The 22,467-nt window shown below is 39.6% G+C and overlaps 1 protein-coding gene across 3 annotated transcripts in view; it reads left to right on the top strand.

Annotated features, from left to right (window-relative positions):
* The first annotated feature begins 7,947 nt into the window (after positions 1-7,947).
* The window catches only part of LOC117317372 (islet cell autoantigen 1-like), a 34,212-nt gene continuing 19,692 nt past the window's right edge, over positions 7,948-22,467 (top strand). For 2 of the 3 annotated variants that reach the window (XM_033872178.1, XM_033872176.1), the window contains exons 1-8: positions 7,948-8,054; positions 9,536-9,609; positions 9,947-10,124; positions 10,681-10,753; positions 17,858-17,981; positions 18,296-18,494; positions 19,383-19,607; positions 20,961-21,049. In XM_033872178.1, the coding sequence (XP_033728069.1) occupies positions 9,605-9,609; positions 9,947-10,124; positions 10,681-10,753; positions 17,858-17,981; positions 18,296-18,494; positions 19,383-19,607; positions 20,961-21,049 (893 nt within the window). In that variant the 5' untranslated portion in view covers positions 7,948-8,054; positions 9,536-9,604. The remainder of the gene's footprint in view (positions 8,055-9,535; positions 9,610-9,946; positions 10,125-10,680; positions 10,754-17,857; positions 17,982-18,295; positions 18,495-19,382; positions 19,608-20,960; positions 21,050-22,467) is intronic. The other variant, XM_033872177.1, reaches the window with a different exon arrangement.

The following is a 22,467-nucleotide window of genomic DNA, read 5'->3' as shown; positions in this document are numbered from 1 at the left end:
ACCGTATATGTTAATGCATGAACATGTATGTAAATCTAAAATTATGACATTTTCGCAACAAAAACACGTGTCCTTGTCAAAGATGAAGAGCTATTATGTTAAATATAAACTTCACATGTAAGCATTAACAATAAGGAACATACAGGACCTGCACTTTCCGGAAGGTACGTAAACAATCCTTAGAATCTCTCTCAATGCCGATCTTATCTTTGTGTGCGGTGTTCCAATGAGTGACAATATAATTTATGCAAATATATAACACGGCTTTGTAGTATTTTCCGTCATCATCATTTATTATTCTCTCTGCATGAATGTACCCTTGCCTTAACATAACTTCTTATACTTGTTAGCTTCAAAGTTATCATCAAATTCTACTTTCATTTTCAGCATAATATCCGTTTAATGTTGTCATTATACCGGTGGTTGTTGATCAGTTATAGATGGTTTATTGTATAAAAACAATACTTGATTACATTCACATTTGTATATACAAGACACTGATTCGGAACCAATGGTCCATATTATAGGCCGAATGCCTAACCAACACCACCCTAGTCTAACCATAAACTAACCCAATGCCACTTAATGCCGAACCAACACCACTCAAGTCTTACCCAATACCTAACATATGCTACTCAAGATGGACCAACGCCACCCAAGTCGAACTCAATACATAACCAATGCCACTCAATGCCTAACCAACGCCACTCAATGCCTAACCAACGCCACTCAAGTCTAACTGAATACATAACCAATGCCACTCAATGCCTAACCAACGCCACTCAATGCCTAACCAACGCCACTCAAGTCTAACTGAATACCTAATCAATGCCACTCAATGCCTAACCAATACCTCTCAAGCCTAACTCAATACCTAATCAATACCACTCAATGCCTAACCAACGCCTTGCAAGTCCTACCCAATGCATACCCACTGCCACTCAATGCTTAACCAGTGCCACTCAAATCTTACCCAATTGCCTACCCAATGCGATTCAATGTTTCCTCGATTCAAACAAAACCAATGCCGACACAACTCTACCAATTGCAAGCCAATAACATCCAAGACTTACCCAAGTCGCCCAAAGCCTTCCAAACTACCAAATACCACCTTATCCTATCCATTGATTGATACCAAATGCTAATCAATATCACCAAACAGTACCCCGCGGTCTACTAAACGCATATCTAACGCCATCTAAGGCCTATATAACGCTACTGGATGCCTGCCCAATGCCTTCCCGATGTCCCCCAAGACCTACTCAGCGCCTACCCAATGCCAGGCTTCCTAATAAAGACCAATGTCATCCAACACTTAACGCCTACAACATGTCATCTCCCGAACGCCTTCCCAATACCATCTAACACCTTCCTAACGCCTACCCTATGTCACCAAACACCTTCCTAACGCCTACCTAATACCATCTAACATCTCCCGAACGCCTTCCAGATGTCATCCAACACCATCCTAATGCCTACCCAATACCATCTAACACCTTCCTAACGCCTACCCTATACTATATAACACCTTCCTAACGCCTACCCTATACTATATAACACCTCCCTAACACCTACCCTATACTATATAACACCTCCCTAACACCTACCCTATACTATATAACACCTTCCTAACGCCTACCCTATACTATATAACACCTCCCTAACGCCTACCCTATACCATCTAACACCTTCCTAATGCCTACCCTATACCATCTAACACCTTCCGAACGCCTACCCAATACCATATAACACCTTCCGAACGCCTACCCAATACCATCTAACACCTTCCGAACGCCTACCCTATACTATCTAACACCTTCCTAACGCCTACCCTATACTATATAACACCTCACTAACGCCTACCCAATACCATCTAACACCTTCCTAATGCCTACCCTATACTGTCTAACACCTTCCTAACGCCTACCCTATACTATATAACACCTCCCTAACACCTACCCTATACCATCTAACACCTTCCTAACGCCTACCCTATACTATATACACCTTCCCTAAGACAGCCGACCCTATACTATATACACCTTCCTAACGCCTACCCTATACATATAACACCTTCCTAAACCCTACCCTATACTATATAACACCTCCTAACGCCTACCCTATACTATATAACACCTCCCTAACGCCTACCCTATACTATATAACACCTTCCTAACGCCTACCCTATACTGTCTAACACCTTCCCTAACGCCCTACCATACTATATAACACCTTCCTAACACCTACCCTATAACTATCACACTTCCTAACCCTACCCTATACTATAATAACACCTTCCTAACGTCTACCCTATACTATATAACACCTCCTAACGCCTACCCTATACTATCTAACACCTTCCTAACACCTACCCTATACTATATAACACCTCCCTAACGCCTACCCTATACTATATAACACCTCCCTAACACCTACCCTATACCATCTAACACCTTCCTAACACCTACCCTATACTATCTAACACCTTCTTAACGGCTACCCTATGTCATCTAACACCTTCCTAACACATACCCTATACTATCTAACACCTTCCTAACACCTACCCTATACTATATAACACCTTCCTAACACCTACCCTATACTATCTAACACCTTCCTAACACCTACCCTATACTATCTAACACCTTCCTAACACCTACCCTATACTATATAACACCTTCCTAACACCTACCCTATACTATATAACACCTTCCTAACGTCTACCCTATACCATCTAACACCATCCTAACGCCTACCCTATACTATCTAACACCTTCCTAACACCTACCCTATACTATCTAACACCTTCCTAACACCTACCCCGTACTATCTAACACCTTCCTAACGCCTACCCTATACTATATAACACCTTCCTAACACCTACCCTATACTATATAACACCTCCTAACGCCTACCCTATACTATATAACACCTTCCTAACACCTACCCTATACTATATAACACCTTCCTAACGCCTACCCTATACTATATAACACCTCCCTAACACCTACCCTATACTATATAACACCTTCCTAACACCTACCCTATACTATATAACACCTTCCTAACGCCTACCCTATACTATCTAACACCTTCCTAACACCTACCCTATACTATATAACACCTTCCTAACACCTACCCTATACTATATAACACCTTCCTAACGCCTACCCTATACTATCTAACACCTTCCTAACGCCTACCCTATACTATATAACACCTTCCTAACGCCTACCCTATACTATATAACACCTTCCTAACGCCTACCCTATACTATATAACACCTTCCTAACGCCTACCCTATACTATATAACACCTCCCTAACACCTACCCTATACTATATAACACCTTCCTAACACCTACCCTATACTATATAACACCTCCCTAACGCCTACCCTATACTATATAACACCTTCCTAACGCCTACCCTATACTATCTAACACCTTCCTAACGCCTACCCTATACTATCTAACACCTTCCTAACGCCTACCCCGTACTATATAACACCTTCCTAACGTCTACCCTATACTATATAACACCTCCCTAACACCTACCCTATACTATATAACACCTTCCTAACGCCTACCCTATACTATCTAACACCTTCCTAACGTCTACCCTATACTATATAACACCTCCCTAACACCTACCCTATACTATATAACACCTCCCTAACGCCTACCCTATACTATATAACACCTTCCTAACGCCTACCCCGTACTATATAACACCTTCCTAACACCTACCCTATACTATATAACACCTTCCTAACGCCTACCCCGTACTATATAACACCTTCCTAACACCTACCCTATACTATATAACACCTTCCTAACACCTACCCTATACCATCTAACACCTTCCTAACGCCTACCCTATACCATCTAACACCTTCCTAACGCCTACCCTATACTATATAACACCTCCCTAACCACCTACCCTATACTATATAACCACCTGGCTAACGACTACCCTATACTATATAACACCTACCTAATACCTACCCTATACTATATAACACCTTCCTAAACACCTACCTATACCATCTAACACCTTCCTAACACCTACCCTATACTATATAACACCTCCCTAACACCTACCCTATACCATCTAACACCTTCCTAACGACTACCCTATACTATATAACACCTTCCTAACACCTACCCTATACTATATAACACCTTCCTAGCGCCTACCCTATACCATCTAACACCTTCCTAACGCCTACCCTATACTATATAACACCTTCCTAACGCCTACCCTATACTATATAACACCTTCCTAACACCTACCCTATACTATATAACACCTTCCTAACACCTACCCTATACTATATAACACCTCCCCAACGCCTACCCTATATTATATAACACCTTCCTAACACCTACCCTATACTATCTAATACCTTCCTAACGCCTACCCTATACCATCTAACACCTCCCTAACGCCTACCCTATACTATATAACACCTTCCTAACGCCTACCCTATACTATATAACACCTTCCTAACACCTACCCTATACTATATAATACCTTCCTAACACCTACCCAATACTATATGACACCTCCCTAACACCTACCCTATACTATATAACACCTCCCTAACGCCTACCCTATACTATATAACACCTTCCTAACACCTACCCGATACCATCTAACACCTTCCTAACACCTACCCTATACTATCTAATAGCTTCCTAACGCCTACCCTATACTATATAACACCTCCCTAACACCTACCCTATACTATATAACACCTCCCTAACGCCTACCCTATACTATATAACACCTTCCTAACACCTACCCGATACCATCTAACACCTTCCTAACGCCTACCCTATACTATCTAACACCTCCCTAACACCTACCCTATACTATATAACACCTTCCTAACGCCTACCCTATACTATCTAACACCTCCCTAACACCTACCCTATACTATATAACACCTTCCTAACGCCTACCCTATACTATCTAACACCTCCCTAACACCTACCCTATACTATATAACACCTTCCTAACGCCTACCCTATACTATATAACACCTTCCCAACGCCTACCCTATACTATCTAACACCTTCCTAACGCCTACCCTATACTATATAACACCTCCCTAACACCTACCCTATACTATATAACACCTTCCTAACGCCTACCCTATACTATCTAACACCTTCCTAACACCTACCCTATACTATATAACACCTTCCTAACACCTACCCTATACTATATAACACCTTCCTAACACCTACCCTATACTATATAACACCTTCCTAACACCTACCCTATACTATATAACACCTCCCTAACGCCTACCCTATACTATATAACACCTTCCTAACACCTACCCTATACTATCTAACACCTTCCTAACACCTACCCTATACTATATAACACCTTCCTAACACCTACCCTATACTATATAACACCTCCCTAACGCCTACCCTATACTATATAACACCTCCCTAACACCTACCCTATACTATATAACACCTCCCTAACACCTACCCTATACTATCTAACACCTTCCTAGCACCTACCCTATACTATATAACACCTCCCTAACGACTACCCCGTACTATATAACACCTTCCTAACGTCTACCCTATACTATATAACACCATCCTAACGCCTACCCTATACTATCTAACACCTTCCTAACACCTACCCCGTACTAAATAACACCTTCCTAACACCTACCCTATACTATATAACACCTTCCTAACACCTACCCTATACCATCTAACACCTTCCTAACGCCTACCCTATACTATATAACACCTCCCTAACACCTACCCTATACTATCTAACACCTTCCTAACACCTACCCTATACTATATAACACCTCCCTAACGCCTACCCTGTACTATATAACACCTTCCTAACACCTACCCTATACTGTATAACACCTTCCTAACGCCTACCCTATACTATATAACACCTTCCTAACACCTACCCTATACTGTATAACACCTTCCTAACGCCTACCCTATACTATATAACACCTTCCTAACACCTACCCAATACCATCTAACACCTCCCTAACACCTACCCTATACTATATAACACCTCCCTAACACCTACCCTATACTATATAACACCTTCCTAACGCCTACCCTATACTATATAACACCTTCCTAACGCCTACCCTATACTATATAACACCTTCCTAACGCCTACCCTATACTATCTAACACCTTCCTAACGCCTACCCTATACTATCTAACACCTTCCTAACGCCTACCCTATATCATCTAACACCTCCCTAACGCCTACCCTATACTATATAACACCTTCCTAACGCCTATCCTATACTGTCTAACACCTCCCTAACGCCTACCCAATACCATATAACACCTCCCTAACACCTACCCTATACTATATAACACCTCCCTAACACCTACCCTATACTATATAACACCTTCCTAACGCCTACCCTATACTATATAACACCTTCCTAACGCCTACCCTATACTGTCTAACACCTTCCTAACGCCTACCCTATACCATCTAACACCTCCCTAACGCCTACCCTATACTATATAACACCTTCTAACGCCTACCCTATACTATATAACACCTTCCTAACGCCTACCCTATACCGTCTAACACCTTCCTAACGCCTACGCAGTGTAATATATTAAACCGTCCCAACGCCTACCAATGTCATCGAACATGCACCTTCCTAACGTCTACCCAATATATAGTATCTTAAACCGTCCTTACGACTACTCAATAACATTTAAGACATTCCTAACGCCTACCAATGTCATCAAACGAATGCCTTTAAAACATAAAAACAGTAATTATTCATTTCGTCATAGAGGTTCCCTTGAACACAAAGCTACTAATACGCTATATAGAACTTTGACTTAGCGTAATGATTGAGAGAAATGATTCCTTGGAAAATCGTTAGCTCTGTGAAGCCAGTGACAAGACAATCTATTGCATTTCTGTAACGAAAATCAATGTCAAATTACGGAGAAGACAGGTTCCGGATAAAACAGGATAAATGTACATAGATAATGTAGTTAATGTCACCAGTTGTTGTGGATATGGTCGGATGTTACAGGATGTCGTTATAGTCAGTGGTCGGTAAAGTCAGGTACATCTGTTCATCATATTGACATTAATAGTGTAATGCATGTCTCCGGTTTTGATGGATATATAGTCGGGTGTTACAGGATGTCGCTGAAGCTAGTGGTCGGTAAGGTCAGGTTTCACTGTATGTAAATATTGACAATGCAGTGAATGTCGCCAGTTCTGGTGGATATGGTCTAATGTTATATATCAAAGCGCTGAATTTTATATATTTGCCATAAATACCAAATTTAATTTATACATCAAAATAGCCAATGAATATATATGTGTGATTATATTACAATTATTTTAAAAAGTAGCTAGTGCTATACATGTTGATAATTTTGAAGGTGCAACAGTCACATGTATATTTCAATGATGCTAGATATAAATAAAAAATATTATATTGTCATAGAAAAAAAAGTTTATTTTAAACCTGCTGTAGGTTTCCTCTATTATCTATGTCTATATGTTATTTTGTATATAAAATAAATGTAAAACAATTTTGTTCAGGTTACACTTAAGAGTTCCGTCCCCTAGTGATCCATTATCAAACCGAGATGCGGATATATAACAATATCTATTGTATAATTTATATCCTTGATTTTAATAAAGGGATCTTGTAAATACATCAATGAAAAATACAGCGTTCAATATGCTGTGTCGAGCAGCTTGGTTCTGTGCATATTTTTTTCATAAACAGTCTACTTCTTTTATATAAATCATTTTTTTAGGGAATTCAATAAAACATGTTTTGCCCCCCATAGGCGTTAACGTTGCATTGGATAGTTCGATCGGTTTCGGAACGTTAGAGTTACGTCCCCTCCATGTTCGGCTATTTCCGTCATATTCGTATTGATTTTCGATGTAAACATGGCAGACTGCAGATGATGACTGCATATGTAATGACTTTTGTGTCCCTGTCAAGCTGTTTGGGTACTTCTCAACAACTGTAATTGGAAACACAGAAAGGGTATAAAATGGCCGTGTTTTAATTTACATTATAAATCAAATTTGTTTTAAATTGTGCCGAACAAAACCGTATATGCAGTCGAGTCTTTCGTTGACGTTGTGCCCCCCCCCCCCCCCCCCATTTTTCGCCCGGTGCAGACGAGATGTTTCTTTATATAAACTATGATATAAAACTAACTCTGAACACGAAGTATGTAATTTAAAGACACTCGCTTAGTTCCAGTTATGATTATTGCGATAGTCTACTGATAACTGTTGACACATACTGACCATATTTTAGTTTCTACTCGGTAGACAAGGAGTTTTTATTGTATTTTGATAACTCTGCACATAGATCGGTTTTCACAATGCACCTGTTTTAATAACTCGCATTTACTAAAATGTCAGTGTGAGGTTTCTGCTCATAGACCTAGACAAGTGCTCTACTGTTATGTTAATACTGGAAATTTCTCACTTAATCAGACTCAGTTATACATGTGTAGCGGAGCTGAATCGAGTTCATCTTCAGTGACAAGGTAGCTCAATTAGTAGAGCATTCGGTTAGTATTTGAAGGTCCCGGGTTTGAACCCTGGTCTGGCGATGTATTTTTCCACTCCTCTTACATTTGGTACCTGTGACCAGACCTTGTTTCAAGTGAGGTGAATTTAATACTTGAAAAATTTTAAGTCCCAAGGGTATACCCGAACCAGGGTTATGAGCTGTTAGGTCTTTGAAAACGGGAACTGTGTAGCAGAGTTAGATCGGGTAGATCATTGACGACCCTTATAACTCATGATCAGTTAGTAGAGGGTCCGGTCCCAAGTTCGAACCCTGGTCTGGCCATGCAGTTTTCCTGTCCTCTTACAAATGTATATACACTGTACAGTTGTCCATATCTGTAGAATTTTAGATATGAAATTAATCATTACATATATTTTAAAAGTCAGTGTCTTAACTTGTAATTGTGATCATTGGGATTTTCAATTATATTGTTTACAAATTAAAACAAAATATTAAATCATATTCCTACTCCTGTCAATTAAAGTTATTCTTTCATTCGATTCAGGCAGACGCGAAATATGTTGGTCCCCGAATTTGATAGATTTGATTTCATTCCCTGTGAATGCACATCATTATATAATGAAAAATTGAGATAATATGCACTTTTGTACAAAATTCTTGTTCTTAAAATATGTAGTACATATGTAGTCTGTGAGGTCTAAAATAATTATAATGTACACAGAATAAAACTGTTTAATCTTTTTTTTTTTATTGAAATTGATGAAAAAAAAGATATTAATATGTACATGTATTTCAAGTTTTAGTATATTATTGCCTTTTCCCAAAGAGTATATATGGCCCTTTGAAGTTACAGTGTGTATGGCTTTCAGGGGCTTGTATAGTTGACATGCTATGCTTTAGTAATACTCAATGAACATGTGCTTATTTAATTTGAGTACTACTGTCACTTGTTAATATTTTATATGTGTTTGTTGTTGCAGATAAAAACTTATACATCAACACATTAAATAAAAAGAGGAAGCATAGCTTCAAACCCAAAGTGTTCCAAAATGTCGTAAGTACACAACTTTTTTATCAAATGTTTATACCATGCAGTGTTAATTACAAAAATCGTAATTTCAAGATTTCTAACTCAGCTATGAAAATAAAAAGAGTAATTAATATATAGCATACTTATAATTTAGAGATGTGACCTGAAAAGTGGTATGTCGCTTTACTTTCGTATAAAGCTATGTGGTTTTGTTAGTGTCATTTTATCAACAGTAAAATTTGTGTATTTTAGCTTGCTTCATTATGATAATAAGCAGAAATTTGTATCCAACTAGACCTGTTGGTCATTAGGATTTTACTGAACACATATAATATATTTTAACCTGACTGATTTTTACAAGTAGACACGGCTATTCTGGCTCCAACTATGACAAATATGTGGAAAGAACTGAGACATCTACTCTTCATAAGATGAAAGAGACATTCTGGACGACAAAACAGGCAGTCATACAAAAGCTGGGCAAAAAGGAGGATGAGCATGTGGTTGCTTCAGATGCACAGCTGGACTCAAAACTTGAGGTAAGTGTAAAAAAAAATCATGTGAGTCTGGGGGATAACATTATTTCCAAAATTTTGTTGAGTTCCAATACTAAGAAATACTATATAGCTCTATATATATCTATACTGAATGTGTATTCAAAATTTGAAAAGCTTTAATCCAGGACTCTAATATCGAGTCCCAAAAATCACTTGAGTCCCAAAATATGTGGAAAGAGATTATGAATTATGATTACAAAGTTGTGATTCTGGACAATTCGAACTGTTGATACCTGATGGCTAGATATAGGATCGCAGGATTAATTAAATTTAAATCACTGTCTCCGCTAGGGATCGAACCCGGGACCTCTGGCTTACTAGTCTTACGCTCAACCGATCGAGCTAAAGAGAAGATCTCTCTAGCCGAGTGGTATATTGCGGCTAGTATTTACCAGGGAACAAGTTAACAGTCTATACGGAAAATAATCCCTTGAAGCATTTGGATACGATGTTGAGATTTCCATTATTTAAATAAATTGTTGAGTTTTAAATTGATTGTATGATACAAAGAACAATTATTCTGTTTCGTATGTTTTAGGTGTTTAGAGCAATACAGAAATCCTCCATGGAACTTCTTCGTGTAATAGAGAAGTACCAGGACAGGCTTTGTGGTATGTGATAATGTACATTTGACATTTTCTACTACAGTAACTTACACATTGTATGATTGATACATGAAAAATATATCTGTGTTAGACATTATCTAGTGGAGTCCTACAGTCATGATGAATGATTGATAGAATCTATTATGGGTCTGTTCCTCGGATAGGGATATATCTCAACCCGAGTGTAAGAGTTTGGCCAGTCAGCACGAGGCTTGCAGAGTGCTTGCCAGCCAAACTCTTACACGAGGATTGAGATATTCTTGTTCGCGGAACAGACCCATGATTGATTATTTTTCTCACATACTTGCAACAAAACCAAAGTTTTTATGAAAGTTTTTCATCGCACCATCTTTAATGCTCCTTGGAATGTGCATCAAAATTTATGACATCATCATTTATGACCTGATTACTCAACGTAAAATGATGGTGTTACGTTATTGTGAGCAGCGTCATATAGCGCATGCCGACTGTCTTTACCCACCCTGTGAAAAATCTATTTATCTTGACCCTAGCGACCACCGGATAACCCTGTGAAGTATGTGAGAAAAAGATAATTGCTACTCAGCATGGAACAATAAATACAATCATGCTCTATGACTGGCTTTAGGGTCCTAATCAGACCTGTCCAAGGGATCCTATACTTTGAAGTTAGAGAAACAAAACAAGCACTTTTCAAAATGTGGCAGGATCATTTTGAAAGGTGAGGTATCAGAGATCATTAAAAAACTGTATCCACAACATCCAAATAAGGAAATATTTCTTTTCTCTTTGAGCAGTAAGATTATGAGACAGACTTCCAGCAATTGTGGTATCAGCATCAACTGTTAATACATTAAAAAAACAGACTTGATCAAATTGAATTTATCCAGAAATAAATTATAATTCCAGAACTAACACACTCTAGATCTGTTATACATGATATTATGTCCAAATTTAACTGTATGCATACACAATTTTATATACATGTATATTTGTGTATATTTTCATGAAATCATGTTTGAGTCCAGGTATTTTCCTACAATAGAAACAGGGCCCATTCCCCTAAAAAAAACTTGTGGAAAATTCCCAATTTGCCACTGAAAAAATTCCCATTTTGCCACTGAAAAATTCCCAATTTTGAAGTCACTTTTGAATGATTATAAGTATGTTTTATATATAAAGACCTATACAAATGCAATTTTTGAAAACAACAGCTACAGATAACAAAATGAAATCAAAATAATATAAAGGCAATATTCATCAAAGAAAAACTGAAATTTTGTATGAATTTCACTATTTTTTGTTTTTTTCCAATGTCACATTTTGTCACGTAGAAATTCCTAATTCAATGGACCAATGACCCAGTTAAGAAATTGCTGGAAAATCCCTGAAGTCCTGTGTAGAGGATCTTGAGATTAAACTTAATTAAGTTGAAATATCCTTCTTTGTACACATACACAATCTTTTTGTTCATGTTGAGGGGAGAAAACTGGTGCTGTGATATGGGATGAGTCTTCAACATTGGTCTCGGATGTCTTGTTCAGACATGTCACAATATAACTAGCCTCATTTAAGTTGTGTAATACACTACTGCCACCCATTAAAAACTAAATACAATGTTTTGCTTGTTGGTATATTATAAGTGTATCACTCTGACAAACTTTGCAAATTTCTTGAAGATTATTTGTCTGTGACAATGACAAATTCTTCTGAAAATAACCTATACCTTGATGAGGTTTCATAGAGTATCATGGGAGGGATCATTTAATTTGTAGATATTCCAAAAATGCATAAAGACCTTTCAAGATGGACCATAACATAACACTTGAATATCTTGTTATCTAAATCTTCTGAAACAGTGTTAATACCGATTACCAACATAGTTAATAACAGATGGATAGATACCTGCATTAATGTATGTCTTAACATGTTAGTACCTGTGAATGCAGTCCTATTCTTTTGCTACCTGATGGGAAGCTTGTAAGGTCTTGGTGCATCTGATAAAGTCAACTGTTTCTATGGCAGTTATTCCCCTTTGTCCATGTTTGTAGACAGAACCTGTGTTAACTGAACTACTGGCCTGCTACTACCCCTGTTATCTTTATCAACAAGTTTATTGTGTGGAGTGTCCATGGGAATCAGTATGGAGGGTATTAGTCAGTCATCCGGCCAATTCTACAGTGATCAATCTACAATTTAATTTTTTCATTAGTCCTTTTTAACTGTATTGCCAAAAACAATGAGTCCAAGAATGTGGAGTTTAAGTATTGTCAGAAATTCTGTGAGTCCTATGAAAATTCTGTGAGTACAGGACTCAGAAATTGTATCAAAATATATCACTAGTTCTAGTTGTTAGCTCACCTGGTCCGAAGGACCAAGGTGAGCTTATGCCATACCGTTGCGTCCGTCGTCCGTCGTCCGTCAACAATTGACTTCTTCTTCATAACCACACATCAGCATTTGACCAAATTTGGTCAGAAGCATCCCTATGGGTAGGGGACTCAGAATTGTACAAATGATGGGGCTGACCCCCTGGGGGCCTCTGGGGCGGGGCCAAAAGTGGTCATTTTTGTGCTATTGATATAAACGACTTCTTCTCTGAAACCAAGCAATGGCTATCACTCATATTTGCCTGGTAGCATCATTATGGGGTGGGGATTCAAAATTGTACAAATGATGGGGCTGACCCCCCAGGGGCCTGAGGGGCGGGGCCAAATGTGGTCAATCTACGACTTCTTCTCTGAAACCAAGCAATGGCTATCGCTCATATTTGCCTGGTAGCATCATTATGGGGTGGGAATTCAAAATTGTACAAATGATGGGGCTGACCCCCCAGGGGCCTGAGGGGTGGGGCCGAATGTGGTCAATTTGGCTATATTGATATAAACGACTTCTTCTCTGAAACGGAGCAATGCCTGTCACTCATATTTGCCTGGTAGCATCACTATGGGGTTGGGATTTAAAATTGTACAAATGGTGGGGCTGACCCCCAAGGGGTCTGAGGGGCGGGGCCAAAAGGGGTCAATTGGCTCTCTTAATATAAACGACTTCTTCTCTGAAACCAAACAATGGATATCTCTCATATTTTATTGGTAGCATCACCTTGGGGTAGGAATTTGAAATTGTACAAATGACGGGGCTGACCCCCTGGGGTCTGAGGGGCGGGGCCAAAAGGGGTCAGTTTTACAGAATTGATATTTAATATAAACGACTTCTGCTCTGAAACTAAGCAATGGATATTACTCATATTTACCTGGTAGCATCCCTATGGAGTGGGGATTCAAAATTGTACAAATGGTGGGGCTGACCCCCAAGGGGTCTGAGGGGCGGGGCCAAAAGGGGTCAATTTGGCTCTCTTAATATAAACGACTTCTTCTCTGAAACCAAATGATGGATATCGCTCATATTTGCCTGGTAGCATCACTATGGGGTGGGGATTAAAAATTGTACAAATGATGGAGCTGACCCCCCGGGGGCCTGAGGGGCGGGGCCAAATGTGGTCAATCTGGCTATATTGATATTAGCGACTTCTTCTCTGAAACCAAGCAATGGATATTGCTCATATTTGCCTGGTAGTATCACTATTGGGTGGGCATTCAAAATTGTACAAATGGTGAGGCTGACCCCCCGGGGGCCTGAGGGGCGGGGCCAAGTGGGGTCAATTTGGCTGAATTGATATGAACAACTTCTTCTCTGAAACTAAGCAAGAGATATCGCTCATATTTGCGTGGTAGCATCCTTTTGGGTAGGGATTCAAAATTTTATAAAGGAAGGAACTGACCCCCACTCCCCCCGGGGTGCAGAAGGCAGGGTCAAAAGGGGTCAATTGGTTTAAACAACTTCTTTTCTGAAACTAAGCAAACATTTGTGTGGTAGCATCCCTATGGGGTTGTGCCAAAAGTTGATTTTATTTCATGGATTAATGCATTTTTTGACATCAAATCCGCACGTACCCATATAAAATGCCTATGATATATTGACATAGCAATACCAGTGACAAATATACTTAATCATCATTCTTGTTTCATATCTCATGAAATCCAGGTGAGCGATACAGGCCCTCTGGGCCTCTTGTTTTAGTTAGATAATCCATCCATTAGCATTTAAGTGTCACAATAAATTGTTAATATTGACTGCGTTGATCAGGATAGAATGATATTGTGTTGTAGATATATTTATATAAAAGTCCATTTTCTATACTGAAAGAGATGTATGTAAGTAACAGCTAGCTTGGTTTCCCTGTAAATCTCCTTTTAACTTAGTCTGAGTTTCCTGTGGCCCTGATACCATGTCTGGTGTACAGTAGTTCCTTCTGGCCCTGACACCATGTCTGGTGTACAGTAGTTCCCTCTGGCCCTGAAACCATGTCTGGTGTACAGTAGTTTCCTGTGGCCCTGGCACCATGTCTGGTGTACAGTAGTTCCATCTGGCCCTGACACCATGTCTGGTGTACAGGAGTTTCCTCTGGCCCTGACACCATGTCTGGTGTACAGGAGTTCCATCTGGCCCTGACATCATGTCTGGTGTACAGTAGTTCCATTTGGCCCTGACACCATGTCTGGTGTACAGTAGTTCCCTCTGGCCCTGGCACCATGTCTGGTGTACAGTAGTTCACTCTGGCCCTGACACCATGTCTGGTGTACAGTAGTTCCATTTGGCCCTGACACAATGTATGGTGTACAGGAGTTTCCTGTGGCCCTGACACCATGTCTGGTGTACAGTAGTTTCCTGTGGCCCTGACACCATGTCTGGTGTACAGTAGTTTCCTCTGGCCCTGACACCATGTCTGGTGTACAGGAGTTTCCTCTGGCCCTGACACCATGTCTGGTGTACAGTAGTTTCCTCTGGCCCTGACACCATGTCTGGTGTACAGTAGTTTCCTGTGGCCCTGACACCATGTCTGGTGTACAGTAGTTCCCTCTGGCCCTGACACCATGTCTGGTGTACAGTAGTTCCCTCTGGCCCTGACACCATGTCTGGTGTACAGTAGTTCACTCTGGCCCTGACACCATGTCTGGTGTACAGTAGTTCCCTCTGGCCCTGACACCATGTCTGGTGTACAGTAGTTTCCTCTGGCCCTGACACCATGTCTGGTGTACAGTAGTTCCCTCTGACCCTGACACCATGTCTGGTGTACAGTAGTTTCCTCTGGCCCTAACACCATGTCTGGTGTACAGTAGTTCCCTCTGGCCCTGACACCATGTCTGGTGTACAGTAGTTTCCTCTGGCCCTAACACCATGTCTGGTGTACAGTAGTTCTCTCTGGCCCTGACACCATGTCTGGTGTACAGTAGTTTCCTCTGGCCCTGACACCATGTCTGGTGTACAGTAGTTTCCTCTGGCCCTGACACCATGTCTGGTGTACAGTAGTTCCCTCTGGCCCTGACACCATGTCTGGTGTACAGGAGTTTCCTCTGGTCCTGACACCATGTCTGGTGTACAGTAGTTTCCTGTGGCCCTGACACGATGTCTGGTGTACAGTAGTTCTCTCTGGCCCTGACACCATGTCTGGTGTACAGTAGTTTCCTCTGGTCCTGACACCATGTCTGGTGTACAGTAGTTTCCTGTGGCCCTGACACGATGTCTGGTGTACAGTAGTTCTCTCTGGCCCTGACACCATGTCTGGTGTACAGTAGTTCCCTCTGGCCCTGACACCATGTCTGGTGTACAGTAGTTTCCTCTGGTCCTGACACCATGTCTGGTGTACAGTAGTTTCCTGTGGCCCTGACACGATGTCTGGTGTACAGTAGTTCTCTCTGGCCCTGACACCATGTCTGGTGTACAGTAGTTTCCTCTGGTCCTGACACCATGTCTGGTGTACAGTAGTTTCCTCTGGTCCTGACACCATGTCTGGTGTACAGTAGTTTCCTGTGGCCCTGACACGATGTCTGGTGTACAGTAGTTCTCTCTGGCCCTGACACCATGTCTGGTGTACAGTAGTTTCCTCTGACCCTGACACCATGTCTTGTGTACAGTAGTTCCCTCTGACCCTGACACGATGTCTGGTGTACAGTAGTTTCCTCTGACCCTGACACCGTGTCTGGTGTACAGTAGTTTCCTCTGACCCTGACACGATGTCTGGTGTACAGTAGTTTCCTCTGACCCTGACACCATGTCTGGTGTACAGTAGTTCCCCCTGGCCCTGATAGTGTGTCTGGTGAACAGTAGTTCTCTCTGGCCCTGACACCATGTCTGGTGTACAATAGTTTCCTCTGGCCCTGACACCATGTCTGGTGTACAGTAGTTCCCTCTGGCCCTGACACCATGTCTGGTGTACAGTAGTTTCCTCTGGCCCTAACACCATGTCTGGTGTACAGTAGTTCCCTCTGGCCCTGACACCATGTCTGGTGTACAGTAGTTTCCTCTGGCCCTGACACCATGTCTGGTGTACAGTAATTTCCTCTGGCCCTGACACCGTGTTTGGTGTACAGTAGTTTCCTCTGGCCCTGACACCATGTCTGGTGTACAGTAGTTTCCTCTGGCCCTGACACCATGTCTGGTGTACAGTAGTTCACTCTGGCCCTGACACCATGTCTGGTGTACAGTACGTAGTTTCCTCTGGCCCTGACACCATGTCTGGTGTACAGTAGTTTCCTCTGGCCCTGACACCATGTCTGGTGTATAGTAGTTCCCTCTGGCCCTGACACCATGTCTGGTGTACAGTAGTTCCCTCTGGCCCTGACACCATGTCTGGTGTACAGTACGTAGTTTCCTCTGGCCCTGACACCATGTCTGATGTAGCTTTAGGCCTACACAAGACATGGTGTCATAGGCCAGAGGAAACTCAGGCTTCTTTTGACTCTGTCTCATGAAAGTTATATATCGTTACATTTCACAGATATAGCTTTATTCAGCTTTATAAGCTACTTTTAGTCTGACACATGCACATAGAGATGTACAGTCAGGGCTTTTTCTGGGGGCTTTTGGGGGTCATTAATGGGCCCCATTCTCAGTTGAAATTATTTCATATTTAACCCAAAAATTTCAGTTTACTCCTGCAAAAATCTTTCCCAATTTACCAATTTTCTTCCCAAAAGGAGACAAAAAGGCCCCATCCCAAACCATTGAGAAAAAGCCCTGACAGTATCTATACTCATAACAGGTAGCTGTAATCTTTCGGTCTTCTTACAGCCCTGTCACAGGATGAGAATGGAATGGGTCGTTTCTTGAAGTCACAAAGTAACATTGACAAGACGAGGGCTGGTAAAATGATGGCTGCTGTCGGCAAATCTCAAAGCTTTGCAGCTCAACAAAGGTGGGATATAATTACTAAATATTTAAATACATTATGTATTTCAGTATAAAAAAACAATCAGTTTTGGAAAACATCACTTAGGTGATCTTTCTGATTACAGGTTGGAAAATATCACTAAGACCAAAGATATGCAATGTAATTCACTTAGGCAAAATAAATTTCAAACACTGAAGCATTTTTTGAACATCGATAGGAAAGAGTCAAAGTCTGTTAACAATGTGTGAATCTTTTATTCAAGTTGAAGTTCTTGCTGTTTGGCAACTACAAATCTTGTCTAATGATAATATTTTGATCTTGCATTTTTTTTTTCACAGGCTTTCATTACGTGTTCCATTAGTTCGTCTTTACCAGGAAGTGGAAACCTTTCGGTACCGTGCCATTTCGGATACGTTGATGACGATTAACAGGATGGAGGGTGCACGGACAGAATATAGGGGCGCGCTCTTGTGGATGAAAGCAGTTTCGGAGGAACTCGACCCTGATACATTTAAACAATTAGAAAAATTTAGGAAGGCAAGAATTTCATAATGTCTATTGAAACAACTGATAACTTGAACTGAGTTTTAAGTAGTTAGACAAAACATATCTATACATCATGTCTAAAATTATTTGTCAGATGGGATGTAGATTTCAATCTGTCTTTATTGCCTGTGTTATTTTTTGATTGACCCATTTCAGGACTGAAAAAAATGCCTTTGGTACATGAAACAATTACCAAAATGTTACAAATGACAATTTAATTTTGTTACAGATATAATTTGCTGTATGACAAACCATACAGATCTTTATTCAGCTAATGTGTAACATGAAATGTGCACTTTCTTTTGTGGCTTGGAGATTACTTATTTAACTTATGCAGTTACTTATTATAAATAAAAGTAACAAATATAATATTGGCAGATAAATTGGAAATTTACTTATTTAACTTATGCAGTTACTTATTATAAATAAAAGTAACAAATATAATATTGGCAGATAAATTGGAAATTTTATTTGTGGTGAAAAAGATACTAAATTGATATACTGTGAGAGGTTAAGAAATTAAGAAAGTTTCAGTATAGTATACCACAATCCTGTCATACATGACCTTCCAAGGGAGGTAATAAAGGGAGTCGCATGTGACAGGCAGTCTCTTGATACAGGTTCAGGTAGCTAGTATAGTAAATAACTATGGGAGGAAAATGCAGTCATATATGAGAGGGAGTCCCTTAACTCAGATGGTCACTAAGGCAGGTTTGACTACCGTGTATAGAGTTTGAAAAGGCTGTTATCTTTTTAACACAAATGGCAACTGAAGACTATTTACAAATTTTCAAAAGTGTCTGTTTCATCTATTGGTAGGTTTTATCTCATCAGCTATAATCAGTTCCATTTTCATTTCCAAAATATTTTGTTTAACAGGTACAAGGACAGGTGAGAAAGACTAAGGCACGGTTTGACAAGCTTAAGTTAGATGTGATGCAGAAAGTAGATCTACTAGCAGCCAGTCGATGTAACATGTTCTCACATGTCCTAGCTAACTATCAGTCAACACTGCTCCATTTCTGGGAGAAAACTTCTCGCACCCTGTCCGCCGTCGCTGAGAGCTTCAAAGGCTATCAGCATTACGAATTCAGTATCATCAAGGTAAGATTGGACTTAGTTTAGACCCTGGCCTGATTGTATAAACAAAAGAAGCCTGCAACCCCGAGCCCCGTTCGACCCTGGCCTGATTGTATAAACAAAAGAAACCTGCAACCCCGAGCCCTGTTCGATTTGCACTCTTCTCATTCTAGAATATATCTTCCGGTCACTCGATTTGAAGCTCTTCTGCTTCTGGAAGATCTTCTACCTCTTCCGTCTCGAAGCTGGAATATTTATCTTCCAAGATGGTTGCGACCATGTTTTAAGTGTGCGAGTGATGAGTTTCACTAGAGAAGGATTTATAACACATACATGCACATGTTTGTGTCATCGTGTTTGAGAAAACTTAAAAACTTGCTTATTTTTTGTTTTATTCTCCCGGTTTACTCGATTTACATATAACGGAATACGATCTTCTTAGAAGGCTTCTCTTCTTAGAAGAGTACAAATCGAACGGGGCTCTGGCCTGATTATATAAACAAAAGACCCCTACCACCAATTAGCCTATAATTACTGTAGCTGCCCTGGCCTGGGGCTCGGAGGAGTCGGGTCATGCGTGTCGGTGTGTTACATTACAACTGTGCATAGGTGGCTTAATTTGACACGGTCAGTTAATTTTGTGATTACAACTAGGATACATCACTTCAAGAACAACTACTGGTCATATCTAGGTCTGTCAACAAGATTTACTCACATAAAAGCCAATGAAGCCTTTCTTAATCGTAGCTTGCGGTACCAGCATTTGTACTGCCGCCATCTTTAATTAGTCAACACTTAATAAGAGTCGTAAACTGCCACAAATATACAGGATTTCAATTTGAGTCAGAAAAAAAACTTTTGGTTTTAAGAAGTCAGTTTATGTCAAAAATATAAAATAATTAGTAGTAACACAAACATAATTAATTTATCATTGTGTGTTTGTTTGTTGTTATTTAAGAAAGAAAGAGAGATAATTTGATAAATACATTTAGTAATATTTCAGAACAAAATATGAAAAAAAGTTACTTTTGTATCCAATAGACTATTTTCAGTTGTTTTGTCTTGGACTCAACAAATCATATCTTATTCATGGGTTTTTAATCGAAAAGTCTTTTTGATAAAGATTTAACCCTTCAAAGAAATATAATATATAATAATGTTCAATATAACAAGTTATTTCTGGCAATTTCACGAGAACTAGTTGCTGCGATAATTTTGACCTGTCTATAAAGGCAACCTGTCTGTAATGACCGTTTTTTTCCGACTCCCCTTGGGTGGTCTTTATAGACAGGTTTTACTGTATATGGAATTACAAAACATTTCTTATGCCTTCGTATTATAGTGACAGAGGTGGTCAAATATTTATTGACATTTTAGGAATTAGCAGAACCCAGTAAACGTTTGGAGAATTCCTCGCGTCTGGAGCCTGCGGAACGTGACACGGACGAAGAGTTTGATCCCACAGCGTAAGTGACCCAACAAATTAGAAACCTTTAGAAAGACACCACCTGTAATTTGACACCACCTGTAATTTGACACCACCTGTAATTTGACGCCACCTGTAATTTGACACCACCTGTAATTTGACACCACCTGTAATTTGGCGCCACCTGTAATTTGGCGCCACCTGTAATAAGAGACCACTTGTAATAAGACGTCACCTATAAGGAACTGTTTTATAGATATGTGGAGGTGGTCTCTACTCCAAGTACAGATCTGGCTGCAAAACTGATTATATCTTGTGTTGTCGCAATGTTAGTTTTTACCTACCGATGTATTTTGGGATACTTTCGCTCATGAATTTTTATCATTCATTCATGGTAGATTTCATATTTGTTCATGAGTATTAATTTTATCATTCACAATAAACGTAACATGTATACAACGTATTTGAGGATTAATGTAACGAATTCACCCACACTTTGGAGTGCAGTGAAGGTGAAAATTCAATCAGCGAAAGTTCCCCATAATACATTGCAAGTTTGACTCACACTTGATGTGTTTTTGTGCTAGATATAATACTGTAAACATACATGTTTTAACAGAAATCTCATTTTCACAATTTTGTAATGGAAGCATCCTGTTAATATATGCTTTTAGGTAATAACACTTTCTATATACAATTTCTACAGCAAATAATGTGGGTGCATCAATACATCATTGTGCTAGATATGAATTTGATAGAAATTGCACTGAAAATGAGTATTTCAAAATAAGTATGTTTACAGGTAATGAATGTATTAAGAACATTACATTAATAGTCCCCTACCAGTAAAACTTTAGATTTCCTCTCCGTAGTTCTTGTACTTACATATGTAATGCCAAAGTTGGTCAGCACTCTAGTAGCTTCATTCCTTGAGGATCTTTGATCAAAACTCAAACATTGAAAATTGACCATAATATCTCAGACAAGTTCAAGTTTCAGAGTTTACTATTTCTAGCGGGGGCGAGTAGGGGACATGTATTTCTTGTTTGATTTTGTGGCTGTTACTTTTGAAAAAAGATTGTTAACTGACATTTCTGTATTTCTATTTGATTCAAAATTGTTTTCTCTCACAAAGGATGTCTTAAATAATCTGCAGTGGTACTGACTAGAAATTATAGAATTTCAATCTGTTTTATTATAGCACAAATTCCAGTCCATTATATATTATATACTAGTCTAGAATTTATGAAATGATTTCCCAGTCAATTTGTTTAATTTTTTTCTCTCGTCAAATTTTGGAAACTGGAAATGGATTTCTCTACAAAATTTGAAATTCAAAATAAAATATTGGTCCCTTTGAAAGGAACTTTTTAAAAGTTAGAAATTTCCAAAAAACAACCACCAGTTGAGAAAACTTTGATGTTGAAAGTATATGTCAAATTAATGTTTTGCTCCTTG

This window comes from Pecten maximus, chromosome 19 (genome assembly GCF_902652985.1).
Source record: "Pecten maximus chromosome 19, xPecMax1.1, whole genome shotgun sequence".
In the NCBI taxonomy this organism is placed as follows: domain Eukaryota; kingdom Metazoa; phylum Mollusca; class Bivalvia; order Pectinida; family Pectinidae; genus Pecten; species Pecten maximus.
The sequence above is the reverse complement of the archived record's forward strand: the minus strand, read 5'-3'. Positions and strand labels throughout refer to the sequence as shown.